We start from the raw sequence: 18329 nt of genomic DNA, 5'->3' as shown, positions 1-18329 counted from the left end.
CTTTAAAAATTAATGTATTAAATTTTTTTTTTTTGCATTTATAGTACACGATTAGAATAGAGCATAAAATCCCTGTAGCGTTTGCCTTGTGATGAAAGAGAACTGCTAATTTATCTATTTGTGTAGTTAGGAAGACAGAGTCCTAGTTGAATGAAATAGCATTGAAAGCAAGCCTTGAAAACAAGCTGAACTGATGATATAATCTGGGGATCTTCTTTGAAAAACCCAGAATTGATAGATCCTGGGAAGTCCTGAAAGGATGGAGAATGTTAAGAGGATAGGATATAAGAAAAATAAATTTACATTTACTAAGCATCTAGTCATTGGTAGTCATTTTACATATTAAATTAATTTAATCCATAACAGTGACCCTATGAGGTAGACATTGTTATCCTGATTTTGCAGATGAGGTAGGTAACATGAGGAATTAGGTAACCTCCTAGGTCCTGCAGCTGCAAAGTCGTAACTAGATCTGATTGACGCTAAAGTTTCCTTCCCTCGCTGCGTGCTGCCCTGACTTTCAAAGTTCCCAGAGCTGCCGTGCTGCTGTGTGCAGCTTAGTAACACATACAAAGACACATTATTTGCTCCTATTTGCAGTGATCATATGTAGGTGGCTCACTTACTAGTTAACGGTAATAATTTTATTTCCAATCCCAATGCTCATTTTAAACAATTTAGTAATGAATAGTCTTGCATTTATTGATGATGTTAGATAATGAATTGGATGAATCTTTTTGAGCTTCTCTTACAAAACAACGTGAATACATTTTAAGTACGTTTAGTGGAGAAAGCATACTTCTAAATTTTTCTTTGGTGTGCCCCACTGCTGCTCCCTTTGGAATCCAGAAACGACTGCTGTCTGGGATAAAAGGCAGTTTGCTCTTGCTGCCTCCTGTATATTGCTTAGCCTGGCAGTTTGTCACTCTCCTGGGCAAGAATCCAGCTTGTGGTAGTGAGGTGGTTTTGTGGCAGAACTCCACAATTAACCACAAGTTCAGTGTCAACGGTAGGCTGCCACCGTCGTGGCTGTGATCCTTCAGATCTGCTGGGATAGCCAGAGCTGAAGAAACTACCGCTTGTCTGAGGAGGGAACAGGAAACTTGGAAAGAGTTTGCATTGCTGTTTATTGTTCAAGATTCAGGCTTTAGGTTTAATACAAAATAATCCAGGAAATTTCAGATTAACAGTTATAGATTTAATACTTTTACCAGTTACTTTTGGTAAAAATATAGTGAATTTGTGTCATAGATAACAATTGTTGCTCTGAAAACTAGAAATAGAAAAATTCCTACAGTAGTAGAATATATTCTTTCAAAGCAAAAGAAATCTAGGTACCATCACTTGAATAAAAAAAAATTGACCCACATGTCTCTTAAACATTACTTTACATTGGAAATTAAATCAAACAAAAATATATATAACATTTTCTATAAGTGTAAGAGAAATGTTCTTTTACTGATTTTGTGCAAATGGATGTTAAGAAAAATATTTTTCAGTAACAAGATGGAATCTTTTTTGTATTAAATCATGTTTTAAAAGTTTCAGTTAAAATTCATTGACTAATAAAACAACAGCAAAAACCTAAGGACATACAAACAAAAAATCTGATTTAAATTGTTCTGAGAAATAAAAACACACTTCAAAGATTTTTGAGCATTAACTGAGTACTTTTGCATGGCATGGAGACTAAGACAGGATTCTTGGGTTTGAGGAGTATATTGAAGACTTTACCATGTAAACAAACATGAACCTTTGTATAACAAATAGTAACAATAAACTCCAGCTCCACATTATGGCCATACCATTTCTCTAGGCTCCTAATTTCTTGCACTTTTGTACTTTGCCCCTTCATACCTTACACTCTAGCCATAAAATACTTGTAATTATCCAAATGCACTATTCCTCCAGGTTTTTAAACTTGTTTGCTTCCTTTGCCCAGATTATCTTTTCTCCTACTTTATTTAGGTAACGTCTAATCTTTTAATACTGAGCTTAGAAATCTCTTTCTCTGATTCCTCAAGAGCATTACTCCTTGCCTGGTACTCCACCCTTGGTCTGGGTTAGGTGTCCCTCCTCTGAGCTCACAGAGTACTCTGAGCTTGCTTACATTTAAATCACAGCTCCTGTTACACTGGGCTCTAGTAGTCTTTTTACTTTTCTAGCTTTCACCATGAACCCTTAAGGGCAGGAACCACACCTTTCATCAATGTATCCTTGTCAGCTAGCACAGTCCCCAGCACAATGCCAGACACTTGATAAACACTGAATGAATGAATGTATTCATTAAGGGCGAGAAGGCAGAAGGGAGTGGTTGCATAGGAGAGTTGAGGAAGTAAAAGAAGTGAGGGATTAAATACAGAGATGAGAGAGAGAACGTGGACAGAGGGGAAGAGAGAGGGAGGAAGACAGCCATTCAGACACTGGGGAGAGAACTGGAACTGGTGGAGGAGAAACAAATCTTGAAAACAAGTTGAGACAACCACACAGTAGGGAGACTCCAGAGAAGAATGACTCTCTCCTTCTGTAATAGTTCTCAAGCACTGTTTCCAACAGTTTTTATCATGAATTCTCTTGTGCTCTTTAATGGTCTACGTACATAGGCCCTACCTCTCGTTGTATAAAGCTGCAGCTTGAGGAAGCTTCTAAAGAAATTTATAGCTTTTTAATGTTCTAAATAGCATCTAGCACAGTGCTGTGCATATAGAGGACACTCAATAAATACTTGTTGAGATGATTTAAAGAGTGAGTCAAAGTGAGGTTCAGATTCTGAGATGAGTATTAGCTGGAAGGAAAATAGGTAGTATTGACACACTTAGGCAACAGAGTTGCCACTGCACATTGAAAACAGAATGATCCTTTTCTACCAGAGAAAAACCAGTCTTTTAATTTTCAAATGTAAGTTTGAAAATGTTAATTCTTTCATTCTTTCAAGACCTTTTAAAGTTTTCACGTATCTTAAAGAATGGCTGTAGTTTTGGAATTTGGAATCTCAAAGATACTGCTTAATTTACTGGCTATTCATGAAAATTTCTTTGATATTTAAAAATTTTCAGACTGCTTTGTATCTTTATCCCTGAGAAATTAGGGTTGCTTTATTATGGACTTCTGAAAAGTTACATTTTAGAAAGAGAACTCAGTTCTAAGCACTTTACAAAATCCAATTCAAATCCATTTGTTATAGTCTATTTCAGAGGCTTTAAATCCTCCCTCCCTCCCTTCCCCTTCCTCCCTTCCTTCCTTTCTCTTTTTCTTTCTTTCTTTCTTTCTTCCTCCCTCCCTCTCTCCCTTCCTTCCTCTTTTCTTTCTTTCTTTCTTTTCCTTTCTTTCTTTCTTTCTTTCTTTCTTTCTTTCTTTCTTTCTTTCTTTCTTTCTTTCTTTCTTTCTTTCTTTCTTTCTTTCTTTCTCTCTTTCTCTCTCTCTCTCTCTCCCTCCCTCCCTCCCTCCATTCCTTCCTTTCCCTCCCTCCCTCCCTCCATTCTTTCTTTCCTTTTTAACATTTTTTTTCTTTCCCTTCCTCCCTCCCTGCCTTCTTCCTTTCCCTCCTTCTCTCCATTCTTTTGGCCCAAGGGTTCCAAAGAGGGGTTTCAGGTCAGAGTAGGAGGTGTCAGAGACCTGCCAGTCGCCAGGCTCTGGGCTGGGACATCTCCACCTCAATAACAGCAGTCTGCTTTTATTTGCATGACATTTCTTTTGAAAAAATTCGAAAACCATGGTTGAGAGGTGACAATATAGAATGAGAACAGTAATAAAAAGCTCTTAAAGAACTGGTAACATTTATCCTCTGCTTTTCATCTGCTCTTTAGAGGCTGCTCCATAAATTGAGCTGAGTCAGATCCTGAGAAGTCACTTGAACATGGGACTGTGATAAGGACTGGATAGAGTCTTATCCCTCATCCATCCACCTCTACCACCCTTTCCTATTTATATTCCATGCTAATAGGGTCACCAATGGGTGTAGGGATTCAGATCCATTTAAAATATTTAATTTTGTAAGGGAATTTCTGGGAATACTGCTCTAGAAATGGATTTTCTTTACATCTGGATTTTAGAGTTTAGGAAAGAATCCTATCTTCTTTTTCAAAAAGAGACTGAAAGCACAAGGTGTAAGGATGGGGAGTTAGACTTATCAGAGGACAGGACAGGTGGGGAGGATTTGCTGAGACCTAATATGAGGCCCATTTGTTACTTCAGCTTCTTTGAGGATGAAGGTTTAAAGAGAGAACAAGAGAATTCACAGAGAGGGTAATTTCCAATCAAGCAATGGTGAGAACCAGAGGTCCCAGGTGAGAAAGTGGGTGTTCTAACAGTTGGGCTGAGCCCAGTAATGGGACATCTCAATTGATGATTGTAAGGTTACACAGGTGGGCAGGCAGTGGCATCTAGAAGGTTCACCAATGGGGACCTTAGCCAGTAGACTAATGTTTAGGGGCAGAGCTTTTGGCCCTGAGACTGGAAAGACCTAGGCAGGATTTTAGTTCTTCTGTAATTAATTGGAGCATTGGCAGCTTATTGGTGTGGGTACCTAAAATGGAGAACAAAACAAAATTCTCATCCTATAAACTGGGGCACATGGGAAAACTGGGTCTTTGGAGCTTGAGGGCAAGGACCTCATTATCAGAATAGAGAAGTAGACAGGGGGTTGCACTGCACCAGAAGGACTTGGGAGCTTGGTAGTAAGCACTACGATCCCATGTCAGGGATCATCAAACTGGGAGAATGATTCTAGTGGAGAGATCATGGGTCAAGATGTGAGGGAAGGCAAAGTCAGGTAAAATGAGGCTGGGGTAGAGAGTGATGAGAAAAGTCAAAGGTATGCTGTCACTTTAGGGTTTTTTTTCACAACAGATAACAGTCATACATTCTTGAACCTAAAGACAAGAGCTAAGTAATTCTATTGGTTGTTTAAATCTGGCAAAAGAATAACTAAATAATTTGAACTCTAAGACATGTGGCCTACTACTAATCTCTGACAAAAACTGTAAACAGAGAAGGGAGTTACTATAAACATAGCTAGCTGATTCTTTTTGTGCATATTTTTAGTTAAGTAAACTGATGGTCTTTGGTCACATCCTTACATTTTATTTTGCAGTCCTCGCAGGTGCTGGAGTTGGTGTCTAGAGGGATGCACTCCAACTAAAGGTTATTGAAAGAGTTGGGCTTTTAGCCTCATAAAGACCTGGGAAGACAGTTCAGAGAAGGAGTACTGGGAAGTATGAAGAGGGCTTTGCATTTTATTTTCCAGATAATAGTACTTGGATACAAATCCTTTTATTTTTATTTGTCAGCACTGAGAGTTTGCTTTAGTTTGGTGGTACAAATAATTCAAAGGTTGCTGTTAGCAATCCTTGGATCCTAAAAATACTTATATGTTTTTGGCATATAGAAATCAGAGCTTTTTAAGACTGGAAGGGATTTTAAGATCATCAAAATTAAATTGCTTCATTTTACAATTGAGAACACTGAGGCCTGTGAAAGTTATGTGACTTGCTTAATGCTGGACATGAATGCTTGGGCCAGGACTAGAAACGATGAAATGGATTTCTAGTCCACTACTATTTCCATTACCATGCCTATGCTATCTCAGATGACAACCCAAGCTCTTAAAACAACTTTATTTATTTATTAACAACTTTAATCTGAATTTCTGATTTTCAAAGCAATTTATTATTTCCTATGAGAATTTATAATGGGCATTCCAGTGATGCTGATACTAGTTTGTCATACCCTTCTGTACAAGCTCAAAATGTATCCATCACGTTTCCTATTTTAATCTTTGGTAATGATGAGTTCTGTTTATTTTTAAATACATTTTAAAATGTATTTGCTGAGTTCTGTTGAAATGAGATTTTTTAAAAAAATTTTCAATTGTCATGGTGGAAAAAAGATCCCTTGGATTTTTATATTTTAGGGCAAGCATTTGACTAATCAACTTGAAAACTCTATTAAATATTTTTTCCTTTACCCAAGAGGCAGACAAAGAAAGGGAATTCTGGTCTTTTTTCATCTTGATCAAATTCTTGTGCTAATTTCTCTTTGATTTCTGCTATGCATTGTGAACTATGACCATATACGAAAATGGTCTGTTTTAGGTCATGGCTGTGGGCAAAGATTAATTGGTGAAAAATGGGCCTGTTTGTGGGATCTACCACACAGTAAGGTTTCAGATCTCCCTGGAAAAATGTGGAATTAGCTCTTTGAGAAATGAAGTTCTGTCATGAAGTTGAAGGGAGAGTTTTGGTGGAGGGAAACACAGTTCACTCTCTAAGGCAGTTATGATTGGTTAGATTCCAGAGCAGTCCCTTCGGTACAGCAAAGTTCTTCCCGCTTTCAAGTCAGTGTTTCCCACACGTAGCTAGTTTCACCAGTAATTCACAGATAGCATCTTACTTGGCTTCTTTCATGGCCAACTGATCCAAACTGGGCAATGGTCTTGGAGAGAACTCCTAATCCTCCCATTCCCCATCTCTAGAACATGTAGTTACAGTGAAAAAGCCTTCCATGGGGAAAAAACTTTTCGACAGCAGATTTTCTATCCACCTCCTTGAGACGGATGCAGATGTCAACCAGCGCGAAAGTTTCGCAAGGACGCAGGGAGGATGGAACGGTAGTTCCTCCCCCATGAAGATGGTTCTTGAGGAAGACAATCTCGGTAGTATCTACTAGGATGCTCCCAGAGAGGGCTCCACGTGCATGCTCCTCCCTAAAAGCCACTGCAAGGGCCTGCTGCGTGGCCCAAGAATCCGCGTTGCTGTTGAGGTCAGACCTAGCCACAGTGATCAAGGTTTCCTCCCCATGACCTTGGTGGTGGCTGGCCCTTTACCAGGTCACAGCTCGGCTCGGACAGTCCAAGGGTCCACCCTAAACCGGGATGAGGGTAGAGGCAGGACCCGCTGCCTCCCCCGCCTCAACTCGCTTTCTCTACTAGACACTCCCCTTGGGAACCGTAAACATCCTCTATCCCTACGCCCCCGGTGGTGAGCCTCCCTGGGGTCCGTGACTTACCCCAAAGGGAACCTGCGCGCCTGGGGGTCCCAGAATGGCGGGCTTGCCCCCTTCCATCCGAAAAGGACCCCTCCCGTCTCTCCCAGCCCGGGCGGGTCTTCGGGCGGCCGCGGCCGCGCTCTCCCCAGTCTGGACACGCTTAGTCGGCTGGGGTCCCCAGCTCGCTTCCCGGCGGGCGGGCGGCCGGCAGTGCGAACCGCGGAGCTGGTGGCGGCAGGACTGGCCGGGGCGCGGGAGCGCGCGGGCGGCTGGCGGCGGGCGGGGCGCGCGCCCCGCCCGGGCAGCCGCGGGGGAGGAGCGCCCGCCAGCAGATCGCGCGCCCAACGGACTAGGCTAAAGCCGTGAGGTAACTGTTGCAGCCCGCAGGAGGTGGGAGGCGACACCGAGGCTCCAGTCCCGAGAAGTGCCTGAGGGAAAAGGAGGGGGTCCTGCCGCATTGGTCTCAGGCAGAAGCCCCTTCCTCTCCTCTCCTCAGCCAGCATGTCGCGGACCCCGCCGCTCCTCCGCCCGCGCGGCGGGGTCCCTGGGCCACGGCGGCGGGCGCAGCCCTGACGCGCTGCCGAGCCGGAGGGCTCCTCGAGCGCGGGGGCCAGGCGGGAAGGAGCGCAAGCTGCCGCTGCGGTCCGAGCGGGGCGTGCCGAGCCCCCGCGGCCACCCCGCGTCCCGGCCATGAGGAGGGACGAGCGAGACGCCAAAGCCATGCGGTACCCGCAGCCGCCGGACGGGGCCGGCTCGCCCCTCGAGAGTCTGAGGAACGGCTACGTGAAGGGCTGCGTGAGCCCCCTACGGCAGGACCCCCCGCGCGGCTTCTTCTTCCACCTCTGCCGCTTCTGCAACGTGGAGCTGTTGCTGCCGCCGCCGCCGGCCTCCCCCCAGCAGCCGCGGCGCGGCTCTCTCTTCTCCCGGGCGCGCCTCTCACTGGGCGCCCTGGCCGCCTTTGTCCTCGCCCTGCTGCTCGGCTCGGGGCCCGAGAGCTGGGCTGTCGGGGCCGCCTGGCTGCGGACCCTGCTGAGCGTCTGCTCGCACAGCCTCAGCCCCCTCTTCAGCATCGCCTGTGCCTTCTTCTTCCTCACCTGCTTCCTGACCCGGACCAAGCGGGACCCCGGACCGGGCCGGAGCGGTGGCGGCTCCTGGTGGCTGCTGGCGCTGCCCGCCTGCTGTTACCTGGGGGACTTCTTGGTGGGGCAGTGGGGGTCTTGGGGGAACGGAGACGCCGGGGCCCGAGCCCCGCACACGCCCCCGGCGGTGGCCGGCAGGCTGTTCTTGGTGCTGAGCTGCGTGGGCTTGCTGACGCTCGCGCAGCCGTGGAGGCTCCGGCACAGTATCCTGGTGCTGCTCTTCTCTGGCTTCGTCTGGTGGGTGTCCTTCACCAGCCTCGGGGCGCTGCCTCCAGCCCTCCGGCCGCTGCTGTCCTGCCTGGTGGGGGGCATCGGCTGCCTGCTGGCCCTGGGGCTGGATCACTTCTTCCAAATCAGGGAAGCTCCCCATCATCCTCGGTTGTCCAGTACCGCGGAGGAAAAAGTGCCTGTGATTAGACCCCGGAGGAGGTCCAGCTGCGTGTCGTTCGGAGAAACTTCAGCCAGTTACTATGGCAGTTGCAAAATGTTCAGGAGACCTTCATTGCCTTGCATTTCGAGAGAACAGGTATGTTATCAGAAAGCAAAGTTTGGTAAGGAAGGGAGGGCGGTTTTATCGCTTCAGTTCCCGAGTTGAATTAGCGTGTTTGAAAGCATGTTTACTTCCAGGGTGAAAAAAAGACAAGTTTTATTCTGGAAAGAATTCCTAAAATACAGAAAGCTTTTAAAAAAATGCATAAGTACCATTTATCTTTGAATAGAAATGAAATAGCAGACTAAGCATATTGTACTTTTTAAAGAGTTTGTTAATGTAATAGATGCGTTCTCAGAAGAATGAAGTGAATTATTTGAAGTATAATACTACTACTCCCACTTTGGCATAGTCTGATGTGTAGCTTTTTGGTGACATAGTTATCTGTGGCTGTTAAAATGGTGATGTCTCCCCAAAGATAGCGTACAGCCATTAGAATGAGTGGGAAAAAATATATATATATATGAATTTTAATCTGTGGTTTCATTATTCTTGATAATTGAGAGGACAAATGAGATCTCATAATAAAAATAGAAAACAGTGATGAGTTTTGGAACAGAGACTTGTTAATTTAGATGAAAAGACTGTTGGGGATAATTATAAGAGATTTATCCCCCACCCTCCACCCCAAATTTCAGCAGTGTAGGCTAATATAATCTTTTACAGACTAACTCATGGTCGTGTGTGTTTGTTGCATAATTAGGAGAATGTTGTAACAATTTAACCTTTAAACTTAGTAATGTTTGGAAATTTGCCAAAAGCATTTGTACAATTTCTTTTCCTGTAGGTTTATATGCTTTTGTGTTTTAAAGGAATGGAAATCATCATTAGGGAAAGAGTTTCTATTTTTGTATAGTCTAGGGAAATCTTACCTGTTCTACATCACTAAGAAACTCACCAAGCTACTGTTCACAGAGCATTTACTACGTGCAAAATACTTATATTGTCTTAAACCGTCACAAGGACTCTGTATGGTAGGTGACGTTAACCTCAAGTTAGAGATGAGCAAATTGAGGCTTATAGAGATTACCCAACTTCACACATCTAGTAAGTGGCAGTGCTGGGATTTGAACCTAGATTTTTCAGTTTTCAATGATGTCTTCTAAGCAACGAAAAGGATGAATGTAGAGGTTTTCCTTAAGTAGGAGAGTAGGAGTCTATACTATTGGTTTTCAGACTTTTTGATTAGTGATATGCTTTACACCAGGGACCCAATATATTTGAAGCAGATGTTTCTTATTCTTACTACATCTGATGCTCTTTGCTCTTCAATAATAATCTACAAGCTATTACACTATCCGTAGTGCTCAAAGAGACAACACCTTGCTCCCTGATTCAGAGGCTGCTTTGTGGTCTGTAGTTATTTGGCCAAATGCTTGAAAAAAATTGTTCAAAAAATATCATGGCTTTTGTTTTCTCAGTTTACTGCCAGTGGTAATAGACAATGCTCAGAATAATGTGTATCAAGAGGAAACTTGTCAGAAGATTCACTGTAGAGCAGAGTCATATCAGCTATTTGCATAGACTGGAATAGCATTTGACATTTGACTATTTGCAAATATATCGCATTTTTTAACACCAGGAAAGTGTTTTAGCACAGTTTCATCACATTTGTAAACAATTTTCCTGAGCTTAGCAGCATTACAGTTTAACGTAACTTAATTGCAATATGTTGGCCTAGTGAATTATGGGTGTTATCTTATAAATTGAAAATTCCTGGTCTACTTGATCCTGGTCCGGTGCTCTTTCCATCACAGCAACCTTTTTTCAACTGTTAACTAGGTGCGGCATTGTTATGCTAGGTAGCTTTATTATTTGTATTAGAGGAAAATATTGTGCTCTTAAAATTTGTGCTTTTAAAAAGGGCATATTTTATTAGTGCAGAAAACCCTTATTCACATTCCACTATGAATAGGAACATTTTCTTGGTGGAGAGGGTCTTAAATATATGCTAATAGTTCAAGGGTTTATACATGGTTAATGTTCAGTGTCATAACATAATACTCTTTCACCAATACTAGAAACTACTAGATATTTTTAACTTGGCAGAGACTAATAAAAATTTTTACTTATGCTTTTTCCTGAAGTTTAACAGTGGATCTGTGGTTTTGTTTGGATGTATGTTATGTGGAAGAAATTAAGTGGAAACCAATACTTTTATGGAAGTGAAAGATTGAGAGATTTTCTAATTTTCACAGTGCTAACCTTTGTATGTGATCATTGTAAAGTCACTCTCTTGTTTCAGAAAGTGAAGGGAGACAAACGGTTTTGGGTAGAATCTGATATAGGGGAAAGTCTCCTGTGGATTCATAGAGGTTCAAGGGTAAAGTCTTGGCCCTGCTGTCATATTGGAAAAGATGGTGAGCCTTTCCGAGTCTGAGTATCCTGTCAAATCAGGGGATCCAGTAGGTGAACTCCATACCACCTTCCAATTCTAGAATTCATTTCTTTTAGTTAGTTTACACTTTTTGTAAGGTATAAATAAATGTATGGCTAAAACTTCAAAAGTTAATAGATCTCGAAGTTTTACTTAAATGTTTAATGTTGATATTGCTAGCCTATATTTTCCAAGGTGTGATAATTGGAAAGTATGAACAAATATTCTGTATTATTTGAAGAGAAAGAACTTTTAACATGTATATGTGGACTTTCATTTCTGGATTGATAAAATTATTACGCTTTCATTTCCTTAAGAATTTAAACGTTTTTATTAACATCTTTGAAAAACAATTGAAAACTCATATAAATGTTTTTAATTGTGTGAGGGTAGATTCAAAGTAATTTTTAACATTTGGGGTGTTATGTTAGATACTGTATTGAAAAATAGTGGCATATGTTTGTAAAACATATGATTTTTCATAATTAGGTTTAAAGTTTAGTTACTGCCGACTGTGTTCTACCTTGGTGGGTTAATGGAAAGAAGCACTACGTTTGTAGTATATTTGTGAAGAATCAGCTGAGACTAACAGGAAGTAAAAAAAATTTTTTTTTTACATCTACATAAGATGCTTTGGCCGGAATTTAACAAGCTACATTTCTATGTCATGTTAATTACACATTCTACAATGCAAATTTCAGCTGTCAACCAGATCATTTCGTGTGTGATAGGCTAGGTAAATACAAGGTTTTGAAAGGCATAAATCTGTGTGTGAGATATTTTTCTATACCTAAAATGCTGAGTGCTTTCTAAATTGTTAGGTAAATATTTAAAAATTCTGTGGCCTTAAAGCCCATAAATATTATTTAAAGTGTTAATTTTGTTTAAAAAAGGATACGCATGTAGTATGAAGCCTTTTTAAAAAGAATTTAAAGTTTAAGTGATTATTTACTCCCCTAAGGAATCTGCAAGGCATAACCCACCATGAATTTTTTAAAGAATACGGTGGAATTTGTGAAACTTAATGAGTGTTTTATTCTAATTTCATGTTAATATTTTGTAGTGAAACATCAGCCTACGTAATATTTTTATGCTTTATTTTGTAAACATTGTGTGTACCCTTGACATCAGAGTTATCTTTCAGAAACACAGATTTGATCAAATCACTCGCTCTGTCTTAAAAATCTCTTACAGCTTTTCATTGTCCACAAAATAAAGTCCATGCCCTTGACCCTTGCTTGCAAAGTCTTAATAACCTGCTCTTAGCCTTGTTTTGTTGTTTTTGAAGGCTGTTAGGAGTTACGGAACACCTCCTCCCATCCATCCACTGCTCTAGCTATTTGAGGACTGCTTATTGTTACTGACGTGTAGACTTTTTTCTTTTGATTTTACCATTCGCACTGTTTGAAATCTCCTTTAAGAGACATATAAGATTAAGAAGTGTTTAGACACTACAGTGTTGCTCAGACTAATGTATAAGCTGAGAACAAAACTCCATCCTAGCAGAGTTGGCCGGGTTTAAAAATAAAAGTTGACAAATCGTGTCAAGCAGTGATGTGTTGATGTGTGATACAGTATTTTCATTATACCACATGAAATAGTAACATCTCCATAGTTTGTTTTCCCACAGTGAGTGGAAGGTAAATAGGGCCAACCATAAGTAAAACTTTGGTTTTAGTATAGTTTAGTGATGTTTGTTTTCATTGTCCTCTGATTTTTTTAATCTTCCTCAGTGGCAGGCGCTTCTCTGATTCTCTTTCCTTCTTCCCTTTCAGTTACCAAGTCAGCCTGTTTCCGTAGCGCATTCTCCTGCCTTCTTATACCCCACCCAAAGCAGGAAGAATCTATACTTGCTGAAAAAGTTTATTTCAGCATAAATATGTTTGTATAGATATAGAAGAAATAGAAGAGATTTGGAGTTTATCTAATTGAAATCTGCTCATTTTATAGAAAGGAAAAAAATTCAGCTCCAGAGAGAAGAATATTGTCTCTAGGTTATGCCATGAGGTTTTGAGATACAGGGACTAGAACCTAGGTCTTGACTCGTAGTTCACCTGTACTTTCCGTTATGAGCATATGCACCTGCAGTCATAGTTTTCCAAGGCTGTTCTTAATTTGCCAGCTATCTCTAATTATGTGATAAACAATGTCCCTGAATAACAGCGGTTGAGGGTGGTGGTGGGAGAGAGGGGAGTGAGAGGTAGGAGGTACTCTTGAAATCACATAGTTCATGATGACCTTGAAGATAAATTTGGTACCTGATATCATTATTTCAGGGTGACTTGTCAGGATGCAGCTGGTCTGAAACTCAGGTGCCTTAAGAGTCCAGCCACATAGCCTATTTATGTTATACGTTGGGGAAGGAGGGGAGGTAAGGAAGAATGGAAATGAACTGTTGCCTACTTTGCCAAGGGCTTTCAGTTTAAATAAAGCAAACTGAACAACATGTTAGCCAAGCAAAACTTTAGAAGAGCTGGGTTCTGTGTGTGGGTAGTTCCTGACAGTTTATAACTGTATATAATTGTGTATAAACAATTATAGTTTATAATAATTATAATTATTTTTATTATATTTATTTGTTTAATTATATATTTATATATATTTATTTTATTATATTTTTATTATTAAGTTTATTATAATTATAATAGTTTATAATTGTTCACCTTATTATTTACAAACTGATTAATGTTTATTTAAGAGATTGTTAGAAACTTGTTCTTAGAACTTGGGGAAGAGGAGTGTGTTTCCCACTTTTTCTTTTACAACCTAGAACTTTTTCTCCAGTATTGATTGACCTGGAAGGTTATCTTATCTTTATAGATTTTTCCCTACTCCATCAGATAGAGTACATTGTTTGACTGCTTCCTTACATTTCGTACAACTTGCTTTCAGTATATTTTAAATTTATTTAGTTGGCATTTAAATTTGTTAATGAGAAATGCCATACATAAAAGACTTTACATATGTATATTTTTATATGGTTTAGGAAGAAAATAAAACAAAAAAAGAAAAATGTCAAGTACTTTCCACTCATTTCCTTTGTATAACCTCTTTTGCATCCCCTTCTCTCTGCCCCAGAGACAACACATCTATCTTGATTTTTTTCTTTTGCTGTTCATTCCCTTGCTTATCGTTATAACTCCCCTGAACATATTACTAAATAATCTAAATAATATGTTGTCAGTATTGTCTGCTTTTGAACTTTAATAGAATCATGCTGTATGAATTCTTCTGTAACTTTTTTTTTTTTTTTTTGCGGTACGCGGGCTCCGTACACGCAGCCTCAGCGGCCATGGCTCACGGGCCCAGCCGCTCCGCGGCATGTGGGATCTTCCCGGACCGGGGCACGAACCCGTGTCCCCTGCATTGGCAGGCGGATTCTCAACCACTGAGCCACCAGGGAAGCCCTGTAACTTTTTTTTTCTTGACGTTTGAGATTCATTCATGTTGATATGGATAGATGTGGTTCATTTTTTCAATGCTGTATAGTGTTTCATTGTATGAACATAATGAAATTTATCCATTCCACTGTTCATGGACCTGTGGGTGGTTTTCAGTTGTTTGCTATTAAGCACAATGCTGCTATGAAAATTTTTGTAAATGTCTCCTAGGGACATGCACACATCTAGAAGTAGAATCGCTGAGCTGCAAGGTATGCTCATATTCAACTTTACTATGTATGATAGGCAGAATAATGGTACTGTAAAGATGTCCATGTTCTAATTCCTGGAATTTGTGGGTATATTACCCTGCCTGGCAAAAGAGACTTTGCAGGTGGGATTAAGTTAAGGCCCTTGAGATGGGGAGATTATCCAGGTATCCAGGATTATCTAAGTAGACTCAGTGTCACAGGGTCTTTAAAAAGTGTAAGAGGGAGACAGAAGAGATCAGAGAAGGAGAAGTGACAATGGAAGTAGGATTAGAGTAATATAATGTGAGAAAGACTCACTCAGTCCACCTTTGGCTTTCACAATGCGAGAAGGCCAGGAGCCAATGAAAGCAGACAGCCTCTAGAAGCTGGAAAAGACAAGGAAATGCATTTTTCCTTATAGTCCTCGAAAGTAACAAAGACCTTCCAATACCTTGATTTTAGCTCAGTGAGACCTTTGTCAGACTTCTGACCCACAGAACTGTAAGATGTTAAATGTGTGTTGTTTTATGTGACTGAGTTTGTAGTAATTTGTTACAGGAATGTATTAGTTTGCATTAACTGCTATAACAGTTGACATGGGTTGCTGTGACAAAGTACTACAAATTGGGTGGCTTAAACAGCAGAAATTTATTGTCTCACAGTTCTGGAGTCTACAAGTCCGGATCAGACTGTCCCCAGGGTTGGTTCCTTCTGAGGACTGTGGGTGGGGGGGATCTGTTCCATGCCTGTCTCCTAGCTTCTGGTGGTTTACTGGCAATCTTTGGCATTTTTTGGCTTTTAGATGTGTCACCCCATCTCTGCCTTCATCTTCACATGGCACTCTCTCCATGTCTCTTCATATAGTCTTCTCTCTGTGCCTGTCTTTGTGTCTCAATTTCCCCTTTTTATAAATACCCCAGTCATATTGGACTAGTGCCCATCCTGATCACCTCATTTTAATCTAATTACCTCTGTAAAGACCTAATTTCCAAATGAAGTCACATTCTAAGGTATTGAGGGTTAAGACTTCAATATATCTGTTTTTTGAGGGACACACTTTAACCCATACAAGTAGCAGTAGAAAACTGAGACACTGGGAAGTTGAGTTGTTTTCCAGAATGGTTGCACAATTTATATTTTGCTACCAGTGAATAAGAATGCCCTTGATCCAATGATTCCTATTTAATAACTTTAATTTTTGTTAGTCCAGTGAGTGTGAAATGTATTTCTTTGTGATTTTAATTTGCATTTTTCTAATTACTAATAAGGCTGAATATTGTTTATGTTTATGGATTGCATTTCTTATTCAGGAATTACCTGTTCATGTCTTTTGCCCTTTTAAAAATTCAGTGGTTTGGGGACTTCCCTGGCGGTCCAGTGGTTAATACTTCCAATGCAGGGGGTGCAGGCTCCATCCCTGGTTGGGGAACTAAGATCCCAAATAACTCATGGCCAAAAAACCAAAGACATAAAACAGAAGCAATATTGTAACAAATTCAATAAAGACTTTAAAAATGGTCCACATCAAAAAAAAATTAAAAATTCAGTGGTTTATTTTTTCTTGGTTCATGAGTTCTTTATATATTTTGGACATTAATCCTTTATTGGTTATTTAGGTTTGCAAATATCTTCTTCCAGTTTTCATGGTGTCTTTTGATAACTCAGATTCTTAATTTTAATATTATCAAATTTACCAAACTTTTCCTTTAATGGTGTGAGACTCTCCGTGTCTTGTTTATAAAACTCTTCCCTATTGGAAGTCATAAAGTAAACTCTTATATTATCTTTTCAGATTTTTAAAGTTTTGCCTTTCAAATGGTTTTTAATCCACCTAGAATTGATTTCCATGTATAATGTGATACAGACATCGAATCTCATTTTTTACCCGTATGTATAGCCAGTTATATCAGCACAATTCACTGAAAAGCTTATTCGCCGTTTATCAGCAGTGCTGCCTCTGTCAAATGTGAAATTTCAGGATGTGTGTGATTCTGTATCTGGCTTCTCTGTCATGCTTCACTGATAAGTTTATGTGCCCTGTGTTAATGCTACACCGTTGTAATTATAATAGCTTTATAATGAGACAATATACAGTAGGTCCCCTCATCTTACTGTTTTTCTTCAAGAGTTTGTCAGTTATTTTTGGACCTTTGCTCTTCAATATAAATTTTAGAATAAGTTTGTCAAGTTCTACAGAAATTCATATTGGGATTTTGATTGCCATTGCATTAAATCTTTTGAACAACTTAGAGGAGAATTTTAATTTTTTTTTTTTTTTCTTTTTTTGCGGTACGCGGGCCTCTGTGGACTCTCCCGTTGCGGAGTACGGGCTCTGGACGCGCAGGCTCAGCAGCCATGGCTCACGGGCCCAGCCGCTCCGCGGCATGTGGGATCTTCCCGGACCGGGACACGAACCCGTGTCCCCTGCATTGGCAGGCGGACTCTCAACCACTGCGCCACCAGGGAAGCCTGAGAATTTGATTTTGATTGAAAATTTTAAGTTGCATTTTTCTACAAATTTATTTAGTATAACTTTTCAAATTTATTTTCTTTGTAATACCTTTTTATTATCTGTAATATCTTTTTTAATTATCTATTTATTTAATTTGTTCAGCATCTGCATTTTTGTCTTCTTTTTCATTCCTACCATCATTTGTATCATTTTTCTTTGTTTCTTAATCAACCTGGGTGTAAGTTTTTTTGTTTTTTGGGTTTTTCTGGTCATGCCATGTGGCATTCGGGATCTTAGTTCCCTGATCAGGGGTGGAACCAGTGCCCCCTGGATTGGAAACGTGGAGTCTTAACCACTGGACCACCAGGGAAGTCCCAGTTTATTTGTGTTTTAATCTCTTCAAAAAACCAGCTTTTTGGATTGGTACTTGTTTTCTTTTTTTTATATGTTAATTTTTATTGGAGTATAGTTGAACTACAATGTTGTGTTTCTGCTGTACAGCGAAGTGAATCAGTTATACATATACATATATCCACTCTTTTTTAGATTCTATTCCCATATAGGTCATTACAGTACAGAGTGTTGAGTAGAGTTCCCTGTGCTATACAGTAGGTTCTTATTATCTATTTTATATATAGTAGTGTGTATATATCAATCCCAATTTCCCAATTTATCCGCTCTTCCCCCTTGGTAACTATAAGTTGGTACTTGTTTCCTATTTTATTTATATCAGCTCTTTTATTATTTCTTTTTTTCTTTCTTTGAGTTTATTTTCTTGTTCCCCTTTTTTTTTTTGGCCATGCTGCATGTCTTGTGGGAATCTTAGTTCTTAGTTCCCTGACCAAGGATTGAACCCTGGCCCTCGGCAGTGAGAGCCCAGAGTCCTAACTGCTGGACTGCCAGGGAGTTCCCTCTTGTTCCTTTTTTTAACTTTGTAATTGAGATGCTAAGCCCATTAACTTTGAGCTTTTCCAGCATATGTGTTTAAGATTATACATTTCTCTCTAAATGTTACTTTAGGTGAATGTCACAAGTTTGGATGTATAGTATGGTTATTGTGCAGTCTGAAGGATTTTCTAATTTTCATTTTGATTTCCCTTTTGACTGACAGTTGTTTAGAAAAAAAATTCTAATCATATGCAGGTTTTCCAGTTATTGTTGTTCATTTCTGACTTAAGTGCCTTTGGGCAAAGAATGTGGCCTAACATATGATCAGTTTTCATAAGTGTTCTGTTTGCTTGAAAAAATACATCAGT

At 40.1% G+C, this 18329-nt stretch overlaps 2 protein-coding genes across 2 annotated transcripts in view; one reads left to right on the top strand and one right to left on the bottom strand.

Annotated features, from left to right (window-relative positions):
• Positions 1 to 7253, bottom strand: part of PSMA1 (proteasome 20S subunit alpha 1) — a 119755-nt gene extending 112502 nt beyond the window's left edge. The window contains exon 1 of the mRNA XM_059070573.2: positions 7006 to 7253. The gene's annotated coding sequence lies outside the window, so the exon portion shown is untranslated. The remainder of the gene's footprint in view (positions 1 to 7005) is intronic.
• Positions 7254 to 7375: 122 nt separating this feature from the next.
• The window catches only part of PDE3B (phosphodiesterase 3B), a 174561-nt gene continuing 163607 nt past the window's right edge, over positions 7376 to 18329 (top strand). The window contains exon 1 of the mRNA XM_059068300.2: positions 7376 to 8649. Coding sequence (XP_058924283.1) covers positions 7675 to 8649 — 975 coding nt within the window. The 5' untranslated portion in view covers positions 7376 to 7674. The remainder of the gene's footprint in view (positions 8650 to 18329) is intronic.

The sequence above is a fragment of the Kogia breviceps genome, chromosome 7 (assembly GCF_026419965.1).
Source record: "Kogia breviceps isolate mKogBre1 chromosome 7, mKogBre1 haplotype 1, whole genome shotgun sequence".
Taxonomy (NCBI): Eukaryota; Metazoa; Chordata; class Mammalia; order Artiodactyla; family Physeteridae; genus Kogia; species Kogia breviceps.
The sequence above is the reverse complement of the archived record's forward strand: the minus strand, read 5'-3'. Positions and strand labels throughout refer to the sequence as shown.